The sequence below is a fragment of the Astatotilapia calliptera genome, chromosome 3 (assembly GCF_964374335.1).
Source record: "Astatotilapia calliptera chromosome 3, fAstCal68.1, whole genome shotgun sequence".
Lineage (NCBI taxonomy): Eukaryota > Metazoa > Chordata > Actinopteri > Cichliformes > Cichlidae > Astatotilapia > Astatotilapia calliptera.
In genome coordinates, this window is record NC_137424.1 from 33,215,678 (window position 1) to 33,238,730 (window position 23,053).

Below are 23,053 nucleotides of genomic sequence, written 5' to 3' on the forward strand. Positions count from 1 at the left end.
TGGTCAGGCCCTTTGTATATTATTCTCATTGTCCTGTTTTTCTTTTTCTTCTTCTCTTGTTTTGTGGCTCAACAGGAAAACAACAAACAAGGTATGGGCAGCTACAACCAGAAGTCCTCTCCTGCATCTTTGGCCCCTTCCAACCTCTCTCCTTTACCCAACTCCCCTCCAGGAAGCTACAACCAGGGATGTGCTCCTAAGCTTCAGAAAGACAAGTTACAACCTCAGGCTGTAAACCATCGGTCCCCTCACTCCTCCTACCCTAGTCCCGGCTCCAAACCGGAGAGAGCTCCACCATGCCAAGCTAAAGAGACTCGTGGTTCTCAGATGCAGAGAGGCCCTTTTATTGGGGGCCAAGGTGGCAGCCAAGCTACCTCTCACACAGCATCAACTCCAACCAGGGGAGACAGAGATCATCACCGACATGCCCAGTCGTCACCAGCAAACATTTCTGCGACTGGCAGCAACAACAGCAGCAGCAGTGTGCCTTACAGCCACTTCCAGCCTCATCCAGGGCTGGTCCACCAGGGTCCTCCTCCTCCACCGCCTCAAGCCAGCAGCACCTCAGTACCTCAGCAACAGCAAAGCGGTCCACATGAGGCCTGGAGATATCAGAGCACGCCCAGCAATCACTCCCTGGTGAGTTCAAGTTATATGCTGCAAGAATGAGTTCCTTTAATAAAGGGCAGCACAACGCAGGCACTTCAGCTGTTAACACAGTTGTTTTTTGATCACTATTATATTAAGTGACTGAAAAATTCTTTGTCTTCAGGAGTCGGGCAGCTACAGGCCTCCAGGGCTGCTACCTCAGTGCCAGCAGAGCCACAATCAGGTCGTGGATAGTCGGCATCCAGGTTCCTCCCGGCATCAACATCACGTCAGCCCTCCCCTGCCACCTACTCGAACACCTGTCATCACAACCAACCCTCCTATGTCTCAGACCCCCTACTCTGTCAGCCGCCATAGCAACAGCAGCGGCTCTAATAGAGTTGCTATGGCTGCTTCCTCTGCAGTGGCCACATCTCCCCCTGCTGGCTGCTCTGTGAACAATGACAGTACTAGTAACCGCTGGCAAGGAGGAAGGGAGCCAGCCCCACAAACCCCTACCAGTGCCGTCACTAACTCCAAATCTCACAGGGATGCTCTGCAGCAGCCAGGCAATCATCGAGGCCCAGCTCCCACCGCAAACCAGTCTCACCAACACGGAGCTACCAAGTCCCAGCATATGAAGGGGAAGATGGCGTACTATGCTCAGGCTCAACTGGAAAAACCTCCATTTTCCTCCTCATCTTCTCTGTTCTCCTCAGGGCAAAACAGGGCAGGGGACAGTGTGATTACAAGCACAGTTTCTAGTCCGCTTTCCAACTCTCCAACTTACTGCCCAGTTTCTCACTCCACCGTCAGCTCTGCGCCTCAACCATCCAGCCCAGCCCTCCCCTCCAAACAGATGTTCTCTCATCCGCGAACTCCAACCTCTGTCCCTCAGTCCATTGAAGAGGCTCTCGACAAACTCGATGCTGAGCTAGAGGGACACATGCAAGCTGAGGAGAGGAGGAAGCTAGAGAGAGAGGAGCAAGAAAGAAAAAGAAGAGAAGAAGAGAGAGAAAAGAGGGAATGGGAAATGAGACAAAAACAGGAAGAGGAGAGGAAGAGGCTAGAGCTGGAAAAGAAGGAAGAGGAGAGGAAAAGAGAGCTGGAGAAGCAGGAGGAGGAGAACAGGAGAAGAGAACAAGAGAGGCAGGAGAGAAAGAAAGAAGAGGAGAGACGGAGAATAGAAGTGGAGCGACTGGAGAAAGAGAGGAAGAAGAGAGAGTGGGAGAAGCAAGAAGAGGAGAGGAAAAGGAGAGAATGGGAGAAGGAAAGGAAGAGGAGAGAGTGGGAGAAGCAAGAAGAGGAAAGGAAAAGGAGAGAGTGGGAGAAGCAGCAGGAGGAGGAGAAAAGGAGGAGGGAAGCAGAAAGGCACGAGCAGGAGAGAAAGAAAAGACAGCTGGAATGGGAGGAGGAAGAAAAGAAAAAACAAAAAGAGCTAGTGAGGAAAGAGGAAGAGAAAAAAAGGATGGAGAGAAACAGAGACGACAAACTGTGCAGCGCAAAAGGAAAAGAGCAGGCTGCTATCGAAAATCTAGAAAGGCTACTCTGTGAAAACACCTCCACGGTGCCCCCACCTCCTCCCCTCTCTTCTGTCACTGCATCTCCTTCAGGTCCATCTCCACCCAGTGCTCAGGCTTCTCCTCCATACCCCTGGCTAAGCCGTGGTGGTGTGCTCCCCTGCCAATCAGGCCAGACACCCGCCGTTGCCGCTATTGCCGCTCATGTCGAAAGGCTGCGGCCTCCTCCTCTTACACCTCAGACAGACTATGCCAGAGAAAAGCAAAGGCAGAGGGAGATGTGGAGTACCAATGGCGGAATGACATTCAGTCCTTCTTCAACAAACAATACCTCAGGGATGAACCAGCCGGTGTACCCCAACAAGCCCCCGGCGATGCAAACTGCACCCAGCCAATCCAAAGACCCAGCCAGGGAGAGAGACAGCAGCCAACACTCTCTCCCCACGGTGGCACTAAGAGAGCCGCCGAAACTGTATCACGCCTTTTCTAGAGAAAACCTCCCACCTCTGTCCTCCACCTCCACCGGGGGAATCCTCAACAAGCAGCTGACCAGAGGTGGTTTGGAAATCGCTGACTCTGACAGCGCTCAGTTTGAGGAGGAGTCCTCTGAGTCCACGCTGCTTCCCGACGGTCTGGCTAACATTATGGCCATGCTGGACGAATCCATCAAAAAGGAAGAGGAGATGTATAACAGTGAAAAGAATGGGCCCACAGGTCTCATTGGCACCTTTTCTCCCAGTGCTGAGCCCAACAAGAACTATCTTTGCGCCCCAGACTTGGTTCCGGCGACCAAACATCAGCCCAGTCATGAAGACCGATCCAACGCCAGTCCTCCTGTGCTCAGCCGCCAAGGCTCTCTGGCATCACCTTGCAGCCGAACATCTTCTCTCAACGAGGACGACGAGGACTATCTTAAACCTTCTCCAAATAATCCTAAACAGCCCGTGCACATGCCAGTGGGAATAGGGAACACCAATTACCGTCACAGTGACTTGGCTAAACTTTATGGTCTCCCTGAACAGATTAAAAGTGACGCTGATGAGGATGAAGATGAAGAGGATTCCGAGGCCCCATCTTGTTCTCCGCCACCCCAAAGACCCCACCTTCATCAGACGGGTGTTAATAGCATGTTCAAGTCTCTAGCAACTGTCCTAGAGAGCCAGAAGTATGCCTACCGTGGCGGGCCTTTTGGGAGACCTCCTCCATCAGCTCTGGTTGGGGTCAAGTATTCCTCTTCGCTGTCACTGGGCCCGGATATCTGCTGCCAGCAGCAAAGCAGTTCTCCCACATCAGACTCAACAAACCCACCATTCAGTCCTGCTCTCCCACCCATGAAGTCCTCTCCCCGTTCTCTACTGGAAGATAAGAAGCTGAAATTAGAGGACTCGGATGTCTGGACAGATGAAGGGGACTCAGAGGAAAGCTTCACCTTTATTAAAAAGAAAAGCATTCCTACGATAAAGCCTATCAGGGTGATGAAGGAGGAGCAAGAGTTGACAACCATCTCTGAATCTTCTTTGGCAGAGTTGGGCAAGAGCTGTGAGGTCATGCTTAGCCGACAGTCACTCCATTACAAGAGCTCCTACAAAAAACATGACAGCCAAGGTCAAATGGGGAACAGACACAAACCCGAGAAAGTAAGGGAACACAGAGAGAAAGGCAGAAGCAGAGACAGACAGAGGGACAAAGAAAAGAAGAGAAAGCACGGTCATAGCAGCAGCAGAAAGCATGAAGATAGAAAAGAAAAGAAAAAGCATAGAGACAAGAAAGATTCTTCTTCATCCACCCATTCCAGTTCCAGCCACAAGCGGCACAAAGATGGCAAGAGCCATAAAGAGAAAGATCGCAGAATCCTAAGTGATCTCAATCTCCAGAGAAGGGAGGGCTCAGAGAAAACCTTTGGTCTCTATGAAACTGAAAAAAGGAAATGCAAGGAAGCATCCAGTACCAGCTCCACAAGCGAAGGCGAGCGTAGAGAATGGACGGGAGAAAGATCTGAGCACAAAAAAGGCGAATCTGGGTCTTCGTTAGGTTCTACGGATTTAATGAAATTGAAGGCGTTGTCAGATGGACCACCAAAAGAGCTCAAGATTCGGCTGATCAAAGTGGAGAGCGGCGACAGGGAGACGTTCATTGCCTCAGAGGTGGAGGAAAAAAGGATTCCGCTGAAGGACATCAGCATCAAGAACACTGCAAGTGAGATTATCCGATCCTGCAAGTAAGTGCAAATTTAAAAATTGATTTCATGTAATGTCTCACAAGTATTCAAATGAAGCTAAATTAACACGTAACCGTTTTGGAATGAACTGTTAGAGAAACGATTGGTGCCTTCATGTTAGCATCTGTCAACCTTTGCCTTTTTTTCCTGTTGTAGGGCAGCCAGACTCAAAGGGAAGTTTAAAGAATCCTACTTACTGCCAGCCTTCTCTGTGAAACCCATCATAAGCAAAGAGGAACCAATTCCCAGGGAGAAACTCAACCCTCCTACACCCAGCATCTATGTACGTTCTATGTTTCTAACACAAACCTATTGAACACAAATTCTGTGGTGGCTTCACATGGGTTTTCCCAACATACAAAACAGCAACAGGAAACTCAGGAATTTCAGTGTTTTATCACTTAAATATAAACTGTTTAAAACAACACGAGATCTATAGACAACACACCAACAATACTCATGCTACCGAGCGATACCTGTGATTTAATTATGCATAAAAAGAGATTTTGTAACGCGGTAATGTTCTTCTTTGCAGTTGGAAAGCAAGAGGGACGCCTTCTCCCCTGTCCTCCTGCAGTTCTGTACTGACGCCAAGAATCCCGTTACTGTCATCCGAGGACTAGCTGGATCTTTGCGACTCAGTAAGTTTACAGTGGCTTATGTGTAAACAAATATAATGAAACAACGTGCAAGTAGACTCTCCCAAATTTTATGAAGAAGAGAAACATGATTTGGAAAACTTGTACCTAATTTTCCCATGACCTTTTCAGACCTGGGGCTCTTTTCAACAAAATCCCTGGTGGAAGCCAATGCAGATCAGATGGTGGAGGTGAGGACTCAAGTGCAGCAACCTGCCGACGAGAACTGGGACCCTAGTGGCACGGGCCAGACGTGGCCCTGCGAGAGCAGCCGCTCCCACACCACCATCGCCAAGTACGCCCAGTACCAGGCCTCCAGCTTCCAGGAGTCTCTCCAGGTATTTTTTGATCCAGTGCTATTTACAGAAATTAAGATTGTTAGCTTTATATAGTAATCCTAAAGATTCAAATAGGTGGTGGAGCAAAAAATAAGTCCATGTCAGTGTGGATACATGTTTTCTCTGTGACCATAACCAATATATGCTAATTACAGCCCTCGATATAATTGAATGTAAGCATAAAATATAACATTAATAAAGCAGTGGCTTTAGCCAGGCCCAGTTCAAACTTCAGTTCCAATAACTGTGGAAGCATCTAATAGATAAAGAATAATTCTTTCATTTTGAGCTGAAGTTGAAGGAGCTCATATTCTTTCTTTTTTTCCCTGAGCTGTTAAGAGCATGTTTGAAACAACAGCTTGGAATATGATCCCAGAAAGGTTTAACAATACAGCAAGAGTTAACTTGTCTGTCTTTTCAGGAGGAGAAAGGCAGTGATGAAGAGGAGGATGAAGACGATGAGAAGAAGCCACCCAGCAGTTCTGAGACTCCCAACAAAGACAGCTCTAAAGAAACTTGCAAGTAAGTGTAATTTTCTATAAAACTTTTAACCCAGCGCATCAGGGTTTTGTCACTTGTACTAAAGCTTCAATATCTTCTTCAGTGGTGAGCAGAAACCAGTTGGGAAAATCATTAAATTTGGCACCAACATTGATCTCTCTGATCCCAAGAGGTGAGTAGCCTAAAACAACTCTTTGTGTCTTTGTGCAGCTAATAATTGCCCATTACCTAAGAGGACGGCATTACAATCTTTTGTCTCTCTGCTCAGGTGGAAGCCTCAGCTTCAGGAGCTGCAGAAGCTTCCAGCATTTATGCGCGTGTCATCCAGCGGAAACATGCTGACCCATGTCGGACACACCATCTTAGGCATGAACAGCGTCCAGCTCTACATGAAGGTCCCAGGGAGCCGAACACCAGGTGAAGGAAACTATAGGCAACACAGCTTACTATCTAAATGAAGGTGTGATGGAGCTTCAATCACTATTAGCAAAAACATACAATGTTGTGTGTGCTTATTTGACAGGTCACCAGGAGAACAACAACTTTTGTTCAGTGAACATCAATATTGGCCCTGGAGACTGCGAGTGGTTCTGTGTCCATGAGAACTACTGGCAGGCCATCAGTGACTTCTGTGAGAAGTGAGTAGCTGCAGAGTAACAGTGGATGTGCAGGAGTGTTGTGGTGAGGCTGGTTTACAGTTGGACACCTTCTACATGTCTGCCTTTAATGTCCTCAGGCACGGAGTGGACTACCTGACAGGGTCCTGGTGGCCAGTACTGGAGGACCTTTACAACGCCAACATCCCAGTCTACCGCTTCATCCAGCGGCCTGGAGACTTGGTGTGGATAAATGCTGGTACTGTTCACTGGGTTCAGGCTGTGGGCTGGTGCAACAATATTGCTTGGAATGTTGGACCCTTGAATGGTAAGAAGGGCACCATCTAGTGGCCAAATGCATATTCATTCAACTTTTTTTTTTTTTTATGTAGCATTTCTTGTATTTTTCAATATTGTTTCATGTATATTTACAGGCTACCAGTATCAGCTGGCGCTCGAGAGGTTTGAGTGGAACGAAGTGAAGAAGGTGAAGTCCATTGTCCCCATGATTCATGTGTCCTGGAATGTGGCCCGCACTCTGAAGATCAGTGACCCAGACACCTACAAGATGATCAAGTGAGTACAGCTGGTTTTTTATCAGTTTAGGCACTTGGTAGGTAAATCCACAGCAGCACAAATTAAAAATCTGTTTTAGCGAAAGCAGAAAATATTGCAATGATTTTTAAAGTGGCGATCCACAGAAAAACTGCCCGTGAATATTGATATTGATTGCAAATGTGGGTCTCTGCCTTCCTGTCAGACACTGCCTGATGCAGTCCATGAAGCACATCCAGATCCTGCGTGACCAGCTGGTGGCTGAAGGCAAAAAGATTTCCTATCAGAGTCGAGTCAAAGACGAGCCTGCCTACTACTGCAACGAGTGCGATGTGAGTAACCGTCAAACACAAACTTAAACAGACTTTCGTTGCTTTGTGGCTTCGGTAGTTATCTTCATCATCTACAGACCTTTTTTAGGGGTGTTAGAGCGAGTTTGTTAGGGCACATAGAATGGCGACTGAGTTTACTGTCTTATCTTTACCAGTAAGCTTACAAGCTAGGAAAAATAAGACTTTTTAGTATCATCAAACTCTGAAGCTGTAGATTTGAAAGATGGCTCCTGAAGTTTCTACCAGACGACTGATCAACTCATCAAAGTTTGACCCCTCTGCTGTTCTTTCCTGTCGCAGGTGGAGGTGTTCAATTTGTTGTTTGTGACGAGTGAGAACAACAGCAGGAAGTCGTACGTGGTTCACTGCGAGGACTGCGCACGCCACCGCAACCCGAGCCTGACCAACGTAGTTGTGCTGGAGCAGTACCGCATAGAGGAGCTCATGAACGTATACGATTCCTTCACCCTGGTGAGACTTGACTTTTTAGTGCGTAATCGCAGTTCTTTCATGAAATAACTCGATCAAAGACTTTGACTTTTTAAATTTGTCAGTAATAGATCTATTTTTAATCTTTGTTTCTACGTCTCGTCTTTCCAGGCCTCCTCCTCCCGATGACAGAGCTCCCCACGTACGTCTCCTCAGCCATAAACCAAAACTCCTGCGAGGCAGGACAAAGACAGTTTCACTTTGGTTTTCAACTCACCCATTCATTATTGTTTAGCATGATTCTTGCGACTACTGCTACTACTTGCCGAATAGCCAGTTGAATACGTTTACTCCTTACTTGTTTACAAAGAGAAAAAAAAACCAAGCCGCCAATAAGATACCAGTTTACTCTCAGATGGTGCTTTCAACGAGAACCCCTGGACTCTGTGGTGGTTAACGGGGGCAGTTGGTGCTGTCATTGAACAAACTGTGGAGGGTAGCTGATGGTTTCAACGGCGTGTTTCTGTCAGTACCGGAAAGAACTCTTCTCTTCTCTTGAATATTGAAATTTGTACATGCTGTTTTGAAATTTCTCGTGGGGTGCTGTCTTTTTAAAAAATAATTTATTGTTGTTTTGTTTTTTTTCTAAACTAGATCCGCCTAGATATATACCACATTGGCCTTGTATTTAGAAAAGAGAAAATGGAAAAATACTAATAGAGTTATGAACATTTTTCTAAAAGCATTAAGAATTTAAAAATTGTTTGGAATGCTTCAAAAGATACGGGTTATAGCAACTTTGGTTGTTTTTTGCGGGGGGTTGGGGGAGGGGCTCTTGTGTTTTTTTTTTAACTTTACTTTTTTAAAAAGTTTGAATGTGTTGTAAATTTTGTTTCTATGAGTTCTAGCTTTTGTTTTCTCTGGAGATTAATATTCAGTTGTCACAGGTTGTCAGGTCTTGTTCATTTCTTCACTCTGTGTATGACCGCTCTCTTTAAAAAAAAAAGAAAAAGTCATTGTCCTCTGGTGTGTGTTTTGTTTGTTCCAATATGCAGACTTCGTATTTCCTGAACTTTTTTTATTTTTTGGCATTGTACATTTAATTTAAAATGTTTCCTCTATTTATTGGATATTGGCGTTCTCCCTTTTCTGATAGGGTTGTACAATTTTGCTATGTTTTATTCCCTTTGTTTTATGGTGACTGTTTGCTCTGTAAGAACTAAAACATGGAGGCTGTGTCCGACGGAGTGGAGGCTACTGTTTCTCTGGTGCTCGCCTCTCGCCTCCTGTCTTTTCTCTCATGATATATATTAAATTATATCTTTATCTTTAATATAACACCACCTTTCCTGTAGACAATAGGCACACTGCTCACGTAGAGAAGATGACTAATGGAATGCTGTGTTTGTACGCTTATTTAAAAAGGAACAGAATGACTTTTTTTCCAAAGTGTTTTTGAGAAATGGTAATTCTTTTTTAATATGTAGGGGGCTTTTAGATGAGATTTTAATGATTTTATGATATCTGTTGAATATGCTAACGGGATAGATGGTGCTAAATGTTCTCTCTGAACAATTTTTCTTTTTTTTGTCTTCTTAAAATGAGAATTCTATTTTTCCTGTTGCAATATTATCTTACACTTTCCTTCTCTTTGTGGTCATTCGTTTATAACTGCACTGTTTAGAGAATCCACACAGACATACTTGCAGACATACACACCAAACTGAGCCAGACATGTCTTAAACACTTGTGAATTTGTGACATTACTATGACTATTAATAAACGCTTTTTGATAAATTCAGACTGAGCACAATTTGTCTGAATTTGTTCACCTGTCATCTGACACCGGCGTCTTTCCTACACGCTCGAGACGCATTTTATAAAACTTGATGTAGAAGTGGAGAACGGTCAAAGGATGAACCCATTCATTTAGGTTCAGATGTGCTTTCTGCAATCCAAAATTTATCCACATACAATCAGTATAAATGATAAGTTGCTTTGACAGCGTTAAAGAGTTTGTCCAAAACAAATTGCTCCTGTCTAATACACTTTTCCAAAAAATTGAAAGAAACACTTTTGAATTAAACTTTTGGGATATTGATCTGGTGAGTTAAGCAGCAGTCAGTTAATGAAGTTGTTAATCAGTTTCAGCTGCTTTGCTGTTGAGATGAAATTAACCTCAGGTCCACTAGAGGGGCGACAATGACACAACCCTCATTTGGCTAGTGTCAGTGTCACCACTGGTCACATGAGGTGATATCTGGACCCTACAGAGGTTGGACAGGTTTAATGCATCCAGGATGGTACATCAATGCGTGCCATTACAAGAAAGTTTGCTGTGTCTCACAGCACCATCTAAAGAGCATGGAGGAGACTCCAGGAGACAGCTAGTTACTCTAGCAGAGCTGGACGGGGCTATAGAAGGTCTTTAACGCATCAGCAGAACTGGTATCTGCTCCTTTGTACAAGGAGGAACAGGATGAGCACTGCAAAGAAGTACATAATAACGCCAACAGGCCACTGGTGTAAATGTCTATGACCAAACAATCAAAAACAGACTTCATGAGAGTGGCCTGAGGCTCTGACAAATATGTAAGACTGCTTTCTTCCATTTGTGCAACATCTCTAAAATTAGAAATATCCTGTCTCAGAGTGACGCTGAAAAACTAGTTCATGCATTTATTACTTCCAGGCTGGACGACTGTAATTCATTATTATCAGGATGTCCTAAAAACCCCTTGAAAAGCCTTCAGCTAATCCAAAATGCTGCAGCAAGAGTCCTGACAGGGACTAGAAAGAGAGAGCATATTTCTCCTGTTTTGGCTTCCCTTCATTGGCTTCCTGTTAAATCCAGAATTGAATTCAAAATCCTGCTCCTCACATACAAGGTCTTAAATAATCAGGCCCCATCTTATCTTAATGACCTTGTAGTACCATATCACCCTATTAGAGCGCTTCGCTCTCGCTCTGCAGGCCTACTTGTTGTTCCTAGAGTATTTAAAAGTAGGATGGGAGGGAGAGCCTTCAGTTTTCAGGCCCCTCTTCTTTGGAACCAGCTTCCAGTTTGGATTCGGGAGACAGACACTATCTCTACTTTCAAGATTAGGCTTAAAACTTTCCTTTTTGCTAAAGCATATAGTTAGGGCTGGACCAGGTGACCCTGAATCCTCCCTTAGTTATGCTGCAATAGACGTAGGCTGCTGGAGGATTCCCATGATGCATTGAGTTTTTCCTTTCCAGTCACCTTTCTCACTCACTATGTATTAACAGACCTCTCTGCATTGAATCATATCTGTTATTAACCTCTGTCTCTCTTCCACAGCATGTCTTTATCCTGTTTTCCTTCTCTCACCCCAACCAGTCACAGCAGGTGGCCCCGCCCCTCCCTGAGCCTGGTTCTGCCGGAGGTTTCTTCCTGTTAAAAGGGAGTTTTTTCTTCCCACTGTCGCCAAAGTGCTGCTCATAGGGGGTCATATGATTGTTGGGTTTTTCTCTGTATCTATTATTGTACGATCTACTGTACAATATAAAGCGCCTTGAGGCGACTGTTGTTGTGACTTGTTGCTATATAAATAAAATTGAATTGAATTGAATTAGTGGGGCCTGTGCTCACTGTCACATATTCCAGAGAATACCAGAATTGGCAGGTCCACCACTGGAGCTCTGTGTATTTCAGAGATGAGAGCATTTTTACCATGAGCACATGTGACAGACGTGAAAGGGTCTGGAGAACCCATGGGAAACATTATGCTGCCTGTAACATTGTTCAGCATGACCAGTTGTGTGGTGGGTGAGTGATGATCTGGAGAGGCATGTCACAGACCTTTACAGGCTGGGCAACGGGGGCAACAGCTCCTTGACTGCCATTAGGTATCAGGATGAAATCCTTGGAGAGATTGGTCAGACCCTATGCTGGTGCAGTGGGTCCTGGGTTTCTCCTAGTGCACGACAATATCTGGGCTCATGTGACAAGAGCATGCAGGCAGTTCCTGGAGGATGCATTACATTCAAACTACTGAGTATTATTTTGAGTTGCTGTGATGAAATTTCTGCAGAATGAACTGACCTGACAGAGATTGTTGGGTGTCTTTAAATTCAGCCTTCTGTAGCTTGATCATTTACATTTCAGTTCAATTCAATGCAAGTTAATTTTATTTATACAGCAACAAGTCACAACAACAGTCGCCTCAAGGTGCTTTATATTGTAAGGTAGACCCTACAATAACACATACATGGACAAAAAAATCACATGACACACTATAAGCAAGCACTCTGGCAACAGTGGGAAGGAAAAACTCCCTTTTAACAGGAAGAAACCTCCGGCAGAACCAGGCTCAGGGAGGGGCGGGGCCATCTGCTGCGACCGGTTGGGGTGAGAGAAGGAAGACAAGATAAAAGACATGACAAGCCATTTCCATCAAACTATGTGATATCACTGTCGCCAACTCAGAAGGTCCTATGTTTGGTTCCTGCTTTCCGAAACCTGACACCTAACTCATTATTCGGTCCATATCAGAACAGATATTCAGCATGGTTTTTTTTTACCCCACTGAGATCTCAATTGTTTTCCAAGTCTTCCATTAATTGTTTTTGAACTGTATTTATTTATTTATTCCACTCTAAGCACCACTTGTTGTTAATTCTTATAATAATCGAGTGCTCGAATGCAAATGTTTCTCAATAATACCACTGAAGGAAGCTGCGCAGTGAAGTTATAGCAGCACAAACTTGGGAATGTGTTGTTGATGCATTAAAGTATATCTTATAGATCCTAGTTAGTCGGTTCTACACTGCTGGACCTGCAGCTAACACAGTTTGGAAAATTGGGCCACTGTCATGATACTCATCATGTATCGCCAGGCTTTTAGGTTTGCTACTTTGTATCAACACTGGTCAAAAAATCCACTGAAACATATTTATTACCTCAAAAAAAAAAAAATAAAAATATATTACCTTTTCTATATTTGATTTGAAACACAGAGCTCTCTGTGACACAATTTGCCGAAAAATCAATCGCCACATAAATCCTGTCAAAGCCTTCATTAATGTGAGCGCACACATGGAGGAGCAAGACACACTTTTTTGTGTTAGCTGTGTCCAGCTTGTTTCAAAGTATTCATTAGCTGCACCTCTGAATACAACAGCTTGAACCTCTCTGATGATCCGTCTGCGCTAACCATCTTCTTGCGCCTCTCTTCTTATTTATAGCACACATTCAGCCACCTCACCGCTCTAAAATATGTCACAACCCTCCTTCAAACCATTTAAAAACAGTCATATCCTTTGGCTGTGACATATGTTTGGCGCAGCTTTGTTATTCACGTCCTCACCTCGGGCTTGCTATTGTTAGACAAGCGTGTGAAAAAATACGGCTAGAGTAATCTAAAAGTTTCCAGTTGGACATCAGAACCCAGGATAAACTAAGGAAGGAGATTGCACAAGCAGAAAAACCTAAGAGATAGCAGAGCAGGAAACAGCACAAAGCAATAACAGACCTGCCAGGTTTTCCTCACAGATTATACGACAACAAGTCACACAGAGAACGCATTCAAGTTTGCTTTAGATTGCTCTTTGTTTACACCACCACAGCCACCAATGAGCACTAGTGCAAAAAGGTAGTATATCAATGCTTCAAGTAACTTCTAGTCAGACAAGTCCTGGTGAGACGCATAAGCTACGTGGTTTATAAGAATCTATCTGTTCAGATGGTGATTTATTCTGGTCAAAGTCACACCTCAGGTTTAGTGTGATGAGCAGCAGTAGCAGCAGTCCGATAATAAACAGATGTAAGATGTTGCAAGAAACATGAAGAATGGGAGATTACACTAATAGAAAGCAGTGAGGTAAGACGGCAACATCCCAAGAGACCCACAAAGGCTGTAATCAGTGAAATGATAAAAGATCAGAGCATAAGCAAAATAATTAGTGTTGTCTGATCCTGATTTTCCAGCCCTTTTCCTCTGCTTTGAGCTTGCACTGTTTATTTACTTAAAGCCCTTCTTTGGCCTCTTTATTATCCCCAGTTACCCAATAAATCTGAAGACATCAATGGGACAGCTATACGTGGTATGTAGAACTAGAGGTGACCTTTCTGCTTAATGTAGCAGAAACGTATAAGCCTTTATGCTACAGTAGAAATGTCCCTACTTCAGATCTTGGTTGTTTTTTGTATGATCTCGACATTACAGATGAAATAGTTACTTCACAGCCTTTGCTCTCATGCTCAGTAAGAGCAGCGTAAACAAACATCAAAGTTTGATCGTCCTGATTACGCCGCTTGGTAGTGATTGCATAGCTGAAGTATTTTTTTCTTGGCTGAGACGAGAGCGTTGGCTCTCTTATCGCCACCTGACTGCAGCGGGGTGGACAGATAGACAGACGGAGGTGGTCTTCCTGTGTGTTTTCAAGCAGGATTTCCTTCAGCCTGTCCTCCTGCTGGCCCCATGGCCTCTAGCTTAACCCGAGGACATGGTGACCTGCCAACGTTCTGTCACTGCGCACGGGAGTTTTATACCATAGAGGGTGTTTTTAGCATTTAGAAAAAACATTTGTCATAATATAAGTGTGTAATTTTACTTTTTAATAATCTTTAGCTATTATTTCTGTTATCTAAGGACAAAAGCTATACATGTGACTTCAAACTGATTACACAAAAAAAACCCACGAACCATCTATATTTATATTAAATCTATTAGTGCTTAAATTCTTTAATTTTATACTTTATCAGGTACCTGGCTGATTTGAACCCAACAGCATAGACAGAACTATTGCTGGATATTGATCAGGTCTTCAAAGCTGCAGACAGCTTTGTCGAGCCCTGACAACAGGATGTGTTAAGAGCAACAACGTGACGCAGTATTTAAAGACAATGTGTTTTAAGCGGACGGCGCAGGTCAAATCAGTGTTTCCTCTACTTAAAAATCTTTTTAGCTAATCTAAAACTCATTTCTATGAAGACCTACTAAACATAAATGCAACTTCGGTATTTGTTTTTATTTTACAGAGAAAACTGAACTATGTTGTAACACTGCACCATGTAAAATGTAGCGGATCAGTGTAGTCAGTATATTTAAGGAACAGGGGCATGAACTACGCAACAAAAAACATGTATTAAACATTACTGCACTAAAAACGACACACACATATGTTTTTATATCTTTGTGGGGACATCTAATTGACTAGCCGCTTACCCTAACCATCAACAATGACTCCCTAACCCTAATCCTAACCCTCAGACCAAACCTAACCATAACCTAATTGTATCCCTGACACTAAAACCACATTTTGAGTCTCAAAAATGCCTTCAAACTTTCCGGGACCGAGAGTTTGGTCCCCATAAGGGCTGTTGGTCCCCACAAGTGTAGTAAACTTCCAATTTTTGATCCCCACAAAGACATATAAACACAGACACACACACACATGGTCAAGCTAAATCTAGATCTAGATCAGCTCTCACTAAACGTAGTGATTCTCTGTGCATGTAGCACAAAGAGGGCGCTATCGTGGACTCACACTGGTGTCACAGACTACCTCTAAGACCCACAGAGGTCCAAATCACACCTTCATGATTTATAATAACAATGTAACCAAAAACGCCTTTTAAAAGGATTGAAAGTCAGCATTTCAGCACAAACGCCTCACACCAACTGTCAAGCACGGAGGTGGAGGGGTGATGATGGGGGCTTGTTTTGCATCCACAGGACCTGGGCATCTCACAGTCACTGAGTCAACCATGAACTCCTCTGTATATAAAGTATTCTAGAGTCAACGTGAGACCATCTGTCTGACAGCTAAAGCTTGGCCCAGACTGGGCACTGCAGCAGCCACATCAAAGTCAACCTGACTGAAATGCTGCGTTGACACCTTAAGAGAGCTGTGTATGAAACTCTAAGTGTCAGATGGCATCATCTGCCTCTTATCAACTCCAGCTGAGTTTATCATCCTGTACGTTTAAATCACTGGTTAACATTTTCTAAAGCAGTTTTTGGACTCTGTAATACAAATAAACATGATAAAAAGAATGTGCTCGGCTCCGTGGTACCTCCACCTTTAAGACAAACCAAGTCTGCCTCTACTGCCCTTCCCCCCCTTTTTTCTGCTTTCCTGCACCTCAACTTATCAGGTCAGCCGCCTCATTCTGACCCCTAACACACAACACCCAGCCCCCATTGCAACAGGGAGAGGGTGAAGGGGTGTAGCATGTCCTGGATAAGAGAGGTGGAATGTGTGCAGTGAGAGGAGTTGCAGGAGAAAAGCAGGGGGGGGTTTGATAAGTTTGATGGGTGGGGAGAAAGTGGGATGGATGCAGGGAGTGCAGGAGGAGGGGAGATACAGCATTCTGGACTCAATCAGATGGGGGGTAAAAAGAGGAGGGCAGAGACAGAAGTTTGACATACCGAAGACAAAGACCACAGCAACTGGAAGCTTCGGTTATTTCCACCATCATCTCTGCACCACTTCGTCCACAGCAACAATTTGATCGGTGGATTGGAGAAGACGACAGAAGATTTAGGACGCAATCTTTTCCACTGACATCTCAGGATATCTGACGGAAACCAAAAGCAAAGCTGCAGGACACCAATTTATCACCTAAAGAGATAAGGCTTCAAAGGGGAACCTCCAAGAAGATCTCAAAGCCTGTTTTAACTTCACTCTGGAGAACTGGAAAAGAACAGCTGAAGGAATAAAAGCAGAACGAAAGAGCTTCATTAAAGTGTGCAGGGAGTGCACGAGTGTGGCTGACAGACTGGTCACAAGTCTTCTGCAGAAGAAGTGAGAAAAGCAGCAAAAATCTGGAGGAGGAACAGCAAGAGGTCCACCGGGCCCCACAGCACAACGTGAGTACGACCTCAAACCATGAAATCATATTAACACTGAACAGCTGAGATATAAGTTACTACACTGAAGCTAAAACACTGTTTACATCTATTGAGTGATGTTCAACAGAACGTAATGAGTATAAGAGACAAACAAGTATTATTGCAGCTATTTTGTTCCAGATAATAGAAAAGAAAGAAAAAACAGTTACGACACAACACGTTACTCCACGAAAAGTAAGAGCAGTGAGTAAAATGGGCGGAGTCCTTAAATGTATTTCCCATAAGCTGCACAATGAGTCACCTCACACACACACACGCATGTGCGCATACACACTTTCCTGCCAGTCCTTCCTCTATGACCTTCCACCTTACAAAAACACTTGGGATAACAATGGGACACAGGCGTGGAAAAATTTACACTAACGCACCCAGGACAGCATCGCGAAAGCCCCGGATCTGCTGTACCTGCTGAGATCCAGTGAGTCCAACGTTAGCCGATATATTTTGAAGGTTACTTTTTGTTCGACTTGAGCTTTAAGTGCGCACAGCGTGCACACACGGCCATCTTACCTGACCTTTCTGACTTTACACGATTAAACGGCCTCACCCGTTTTTGTTTGTACAAAAAGCTGCTGTTGTGCACGCAACTTCCATCTTGCCATCACAATGAACCACTCATTACACACATCACACCACCGCCAGCACAGGCATAGTCCTCCACTGGTTCCTGCACAGGACAGATTCTAATGTGCTCAATTTTTGTCCACACAGCATTCCCGTACGGCATAAATATGAATCTGTGACTCGTTCAAGTCAAAGAAAAGATGGCCTTCCTATCAGTGTGTGGCAACGCTTTTAAAAATAAAAGGATGACAGGTTGAGTAGGTCTTTCCTGCTGGGATTTTTCCGGCACTGAAGCTTTTTCTGGCAGCTTGCACAGCCGTGGTACTCTCACGTCCTCTCTCCAACATGGTCATCGCTGTCTCCTGACCTCAGAGAAGTGAGGATATCCTGCAGCAGACGCAGCTGCGTACCCCATAAAATCTGCCCTAGCGCAAAAAGAATGCAACGTCCTGGTGTAAGATCTCTTAAATATCAACCCGATTTTTTGTTATATAAAATTGCCATAACTTATTCTTAATATTTCATGCTCACGAGGCCATTATTTACAAAAGTTAAATGACTCTATACACTTTATGAAACATTTGATTTCCATAAAATGCCTAACATCTTGCAATAATGGCACCTTGGCCATTAATAATATTGCGGGAAAATGGATGGATGGATAATTTTAAGGGTTCGATTTGTAACGGTGGACTGTTTTACTAGTACAAGATATATCTGTGATCAACAACTAGCCTGAGGAGTTAAACCTTTTTCTTTAGTAGCATCGGTACTTGCAGAGGCACAACACACAACACCACATAGCCACAGTTACATGTGCAAACAACACCCACATGTACAAACTTTCATGCGAGTTAGCCTTGATCTCTCCACTTCACAAACTACATATAACAATTATGGGGCCTTTTCCTTTTGGCCAATCAGCTCGCTGATAATCATCACCTCACAGATGGCATCACACAAGGCTTCCTAGCTTCCTGACAGAAAAAGCATGTAACCTCTTAGTGAACCCACAACCACTAACTCAGTGGTTTTTGTCACTTTGACACCTGACTGCTCACACAGTCTCTAACCACCAACACATTGGCCACACATACAACACCTTCAAAACACCTGCAATGATGTGCACAATCTCCTCATCCTTGATGTTGATTCAGACCAAGTTCCGATTTCTTTTTCTTCACACAGTTCGTTATGAGTATGGCCGGTACTCTCGAGAGGGGGGCACACCATCAGGCCTTGGACTTGTCTGAGGAACTGCCACCTCACCACCACCATCACCACACCAACCACCACCAGCAGCAGCATCTTCACCATTCCAACTCCCTGGCATCCACCGCGGCTGTGGGTGGAGGGAGAGAAACACCTTCACGTGTGGTTGTGCCTCCTCCTTATTCTGCAGCTGAGAGTGGCGGCGGGGGAAGCGAGGCTCCTCTGGAGCTGCGGGGATCTCTCGACTGCTGGGCCTGCTCGGTGCTGGTCACCGCTCAGAACGTGCTGATCGCCGCAATCAACGCGTGCCTCGCTGGACTGGTGTTTGGGATCATCCTGACACCAGCCATCGTCATGGTTGTGTTTGGCTTCCTCTGTCACTCTACAGTAAGAGAAAGGAAAACGGGGAGCGAATGAACGGGAACGTGTGAAAACTGTGTGAACTCTTTGTGTTCTTCTTCTGCACCGCGGCATTCAGGCGCAATTTAAACTCGATTAGCACATCTGCATGCATCCTCCGACGCATTTCATAATAATTCATAGAGCTATTTGCTCTCAAAAATCATGCATCGCAGACATTTGAAACCACCGGAGTATGTAAGGAGAGATGCTGAGTGGAGATGATTGCATCAATCTTTTTATGAAATATCTACAAGTCCTAATCTTGTAACTTTTATCCACAAGTTTGAAATAGTTGTGCTTGGGGCTTAGGGAGTGCTTTGGCTTTTATCATCGATGAGAGGTTTTATGATCTGATAAGTCTCAGATTCTTTTAGATGTTGAGGAGAAACAACTGGACAGGGCAAGTGGCCAGGAGTAGGATAGGCATTAGAGCACAAACCTTTAAAGAATGTCTGCTTTAGGGATTAAAATACACTTTTTAACATATGATTGTGAAAGCATAATATCGGAAAAACATAAATATTAAAAACGAAATAAACGGTTAATACACAGAATTGCATGTGAGGAAACAATATTTTTGAAAAGCACATACAGCTAAAACCAAGCTGCTCACTTAACATCGTATGCAGAAGCATCACCTGGACTAAACCAAAAAGTCATGGTGGATCAGAGGCTTTCACACATACCAATGGCACTTGTGTAGGCCTCCTTAATAACCAGAGGGACCAGGATTCTCTCATGTTCTCTCACAGTAAGACCTCATGTGACACCAGCTTAGAAAAGGATTAACCAGGATCTGGGAGGGTGAAGAAAGGAGAAAATTCGGGAGAAATAAAAAGGGCCAAAGAAAAAAAACATATAAAGAAAGTAAGTTGGATCCAAGTATTTAAGAAAACACAACCACACATGCAATATATACAACTTTTTGCAAAAAAGAAACAAGTGCATTCCTTTCCCAGTACACCCTGCCTCAGATCTGGAGGCATTCAGGAGCTCTCACGATTTTAAAACAAACACGGGCATACTTGTCCGACTCTTATCTTCTACGACTCCTATTCTAAACGCTTCCTCCGTTAACTCGCACTATATTATATTTTTATGCAGAATGTTCGTTGTTTTTATTTTAAAAGTAAGATTAAATCAGCTATACGGCTTTAAGACTGCACGACTTTAATCATTTAAAAGAACAATATAGAAGACCTTATTTCAAATTCCAGTGGATTCTGGTGCACAACTCTTGCCTTGCTTTGCCCTTTTTGCAACTCTACAGACAAAGGTTGACAGAGGTTTGAGTTTAGTGTTTTCCATGTCATTCTTACTTTCTTGCAGCCTGCACTTTGCTCGTGCATTCATATGTTCACTTCACAGGCTTATAGGGATAATTCAGACATACCGCCTCTCCTCCTCTTCCACATTCATATCTTGAACCCATCACCTTTCCTTCCACTCCCACTGTGCTATTGCACATACTTTGACATAGAGCATCAATCCAGCTCACAGTAGCTTCAACCAACGTCTTTTTAGTTCCATTAATTTTTCTCAGACATGCATATGTTTATGTGTGTGCGAGAGAATGAGAGTGTTATATCTCAGACTACCAACTGGTGTCTGTCCTCACCTCATACACACATACCGCATACACTACGTCATCCTCTGGATTGTGATGGCGGCCGGCAGATCAGCCAAGGTTTTCGTGTGTGCGACTATGTGGGAGCGGAGCCTTCTTAAAAAATGTATCATCCTGGGTAAAGTTGCAAAATAAAGGTTTAAAATGATGACTGACTGAAAACACTAAAGTTTGCCATGTGGTCTGCAGGTGCGCCCCCATGGAACTACACCCTACTGCTCAGACCTACTGACCGATGGAGGCTGTGTGGCTTTGCTGGTGGTGGGCTTCCTCTTGGTCACCCCTCTGCTAGTCCTGGCGCTGGCTGCATACTGTCGTCTGGCCCGACACCTCCAGCTGGGCCTGTGTTTCATTCCATACAGCCGGGCCGTGTACAAGAACCTCCCGGCCACCCAGCATCGTGGCCTGGGCACGGGCTGCTGCGGGGGTCGAGATGCTGCTGATGGCGGTGGAAAGGGGAAGGTCTGGGTGTGAGATGACTGTGAGCTTGGTAAAGGGGAAAAGAAAATGGGGTGAGAAAAGACCTTTAGATTAAGTAAAGGGGCACGAACAAAAAAAGAGGGGTTAAGAAAAGGCAGCAGATGTCAGGAAAATTGAGATATGTGAACTATAATTATCTTGTAACTTTCTAGTTACAATATTGCCTCAGCATTATGGAAAAAAATGAATCCATACAAAGCGTGTATACTTCAAATGAAACTAAAACAAATGCAAATTCCACTTTGTTAAATAACACGGTCTCAATAAGAGAGCCTGTTCAAGTCAATAAATTACAGCCGAGACAAAAAGACACTTACATGATGGTCTGGTTTATTTTTATGTGTTTTTAAGTGATTGAGAGGAAGCTGAACATCTGAAAAACATCAAATCCCACAAAGGTTGTACTGACACTTCACAGCTGTATCCTGTCACATTTATGTTATAATGAGAAACATTTATATGTCTAGTGTAGTTTTCTTTTTAGCTGTTGCAAACTGTAACTGCATTCTCTTGCATGTTTTGTTTCCTTTTTTTGAATAAATAAAGCTACGAGAGTTAGCTGGTGTGGTCTGCCGTTTTATTAGCGCGAGTTTACAGAGTTCAAAAGCAGTTTAAATGTCCTTTGTTCCCCTTTCACTAAAAAGAGAAAAACACACCACACAAAAATACTGCAAAAGGAAAAGGCTGCCTTATATGCATATAGTGTCGAAACTCAAAAGGCACATCTCACTTAAAAATTAAGATGTACAAATGTGTTCAAATCAAATCTCCTGTTGAAAACAAAACAAGAAAACTGCACCAAACATCAAAATCAAACCAAAATAATACACAGCAAGGCCAAACTAATAAGTCTTCTCACCAGATATTGATGCTTCTTTCCTACGTGACACAAAAAGTAGGAGACAGATGGTTTTTTTTGTTTTACTACATTCCTGTAATATTATTGTTGAAGTCCTAAATGATCAACTTTAAAGTGTTTGTGCACCGTGTACAGTAAGACAGGCATGGAGAACAGCACTGACTGGGAGGCTTTGAACAGATGACACACTCAGTTCAAATCAACATATAAGACTTTAAGAATGCACAAGCATCTACCTAAAATCTATTTATTTAATCTATCATCTTTGATATTTTTAGGTACAATTGTAATGTATTTTTTTCATCTCCGTTAAATAAACAGGCAGCCTTAAAGTATGAAATATTGATATACAAAAACATAAATTTGTTTACTGTCACAGTGGCTGATAGTGCCACACAGGCCTCAGCGCGAGCTTGAAGCCATTACAATGTTTAAGTTGTTTAATGTGTAGGTGCTCACGATAAACAGATTTTGAATGAAAGCCGGGAACTTCGGTAGCACAAAAATTGTCAATTCTTTATGCACATATGGATCAGTCCCTCTTATTACCATGATTGCCCCTTAAGGTGTTTCCAAAGGCACCGTGTTAATGCCAGTCATAAACAAAAATATAAACAGTATCCTATTTACTTGGCGATAAGTTTGCTTTTAGTCTTTAATCAGAAAGCCTTATGTTGGCTAGTTAAGTATCGGGCTAACGTTTAAAGCTTTCACTTGAGTGAAGTCACATTACTGTTACTGCTAAGTAATGTTAGCTAATTTCACAGCCTTTCATACATCACCTCGCCATAACGGCTATAATAACGCTGCCATATTGTATCATACTCAGTGCATTTCAATCATCATAGCAAAACAATTATTTGAAAAAATTAGCATGTGTAATGTACACACACTGGAAAATTATGTACTAGGGCTTACGCAAAGTGCCCCCTGTGAAAAGGTGCAAATCCTTTTTGCAGACCTTTCAGGTGGATTTGTTCCTTGTGTTATCCATACTTTGTATTTGTTGTTTTTCAGCAAACACTTATTAAAACAGCAACCTCCAGGCATGTGGGCAAAGTCTACGCTGACTGTAGACGGTTACGTCTTTTCATTGGCCCGGAGTCTACGGTGAGCGTAGACACTGTAGACTCGGGCCAATAGGAGCGTCGGCTCCCACTGTAGACGACCAATCGTCTGCTCGACGGAAGTTGCGTCACCAAAACAACAACACGCAGCGGAACAGCGAAGAAGCCCGCTGTTTTTTATGGAAACTGGCATTTCTTTTATGTTTACGCTAATTTATCGACTCTGGATTTAGCGGAAATTACACGAT

The 23,053-nt window shown here is 43.6% G+C and overlaps 2 protein-coding genes and 1 long non-coding RNA gene across 12 annotated transcripts in view; 2 read left to right on the top strand and 1 right to left on the bottom strand.

The window, feature by feature from the left end:
* The window catches only part of kdm6ba (lysine (K)-specific demethylase 6B, a), a 109,669-nt gene extending 100,153 nt beyond the window's left edge, over nucleotides 1-9,516 (top strand). For 8 of the 10 annotated variants that reach the window (XM_080299866.1, XM_080299864.1, XM_080299869.1 and 5 more), the window contains 14 exons: nucleotides 76-639; nucleotides 773-4,326; nucleotides 4,483-4,609; nucleotides 4,862-4,967; nucleotides 5,097-5,302; nucleotides 5,724-5,824; nucleotides 5,907-5,975; nucleotides 6,072-6,220; nucleotides 6,327-6,441; nucleotides 6,540-6,727; nucleotides 6,834-6,975; nucleotides 7,160-7,286; nucleotides 7,587-7,757; nucleotides 7,887-9,516. In XM_080299866.1, the coding sequence (XP_080155992.1) occupies nucleotides 76-639; nucleotides 773-4,326; nucleotides 4,483-4,609; nucleotides 4,862-4,967; nucleotides 5,097-5,302; nucleotides 5,724-5,824; nucleotides 5,907-5,975; nucleotides 6,072-6,220; nucleotides 6,327-6,441; nucleotides 6,540-6,727; nucleotides 6,834-6,975; nucleotides 7,160-7,286; nucleotides 7,587-7,757; nucleotides 7,887-7,904 (5,637 nt within the window). In that variant the 3' untranslated portion in view covers nucleotides 7,905-9,516. The remainder of the gene's footprint in view (nucleotides 1-75; nucleotides 640-772; nucleotides 4,327-4,482; nucleotides 4,610-4,861; nucleotides 4,968-5,096; nucleotides 5,303-5,723; nucleotides 5,825-5,906; nucleotides 5,976-6,071; nucleotides 6,221-6,326; nucleotides 6,442-6,539; nucleotides 6,728-6,833; nucleotides 6,976-7,159; nucleotides 7,287-7,586; nucleotides 7,758-7,886) is intronic. The other 2 variants (XM_080299872.1, XM_080299873.1) reach the window with 1 other exon arrangement.
* A 6,539-nt stretch (nucleotides 9,517-16,055) lies between these two features.
* On the top strand, nucleotides 16,056-21,437 carry tmem88b (transmembrane protein 88 b). Its single transcript, XM_026161662.2, has 3 exons — nucleotides 16,056-16,552; nucleotides 18,347-18,757; nucleotides 20,589-21,437. The coding sequence occupies exons 2-3, from the start codon at nucleotides 18,353-18,355 to the stop codon at nucleotides 20,871-20,873; spliced, it is 690 nt and encodes a 229-aa protein (XP_026017447.1). The 5' UTR covers nucleotides 16,056-16,552; nucleotides 18,347-18,352; the 3' UTR covers nucleotides 20,874-21,437.
* LOC113018564 (uncharacterized) lies at nucleotides 18,614-20,514 on the bottom strand. The gene is made up of 3 exons (XR_003271815.2): nucleotides 20,391-20,514; nucleotides 19,459-19,568; nucleotides 18,614-18,752 (listed from the first exon to the last, which is right to left on the bottom strand). It is a non-coding gene; the product is annotated as an uncharacterized LOC113018564 (long non-coding RNA).
* Nucleotides 21,438-23,053: the final 1,616 nt, after the last annotated feature.

Excerpts from the sequence above, each read along its gene's own strand:
- tmem88b (XM_026161662.2), top strand. The coding sequence starts at position 18,353 with ATGAGTATGGCCGGTACTCTCGAGAGGGGGGCACACCATCAGGCCTTG. Across the intron at positions 18,758-20,588 it reads GCTTCCTCTGTCACTCTACA|GTGCGCCCCCATGGAACTAC; the intron begins GTAAGAGAAAGG and ends TGTGGTCTGCAG.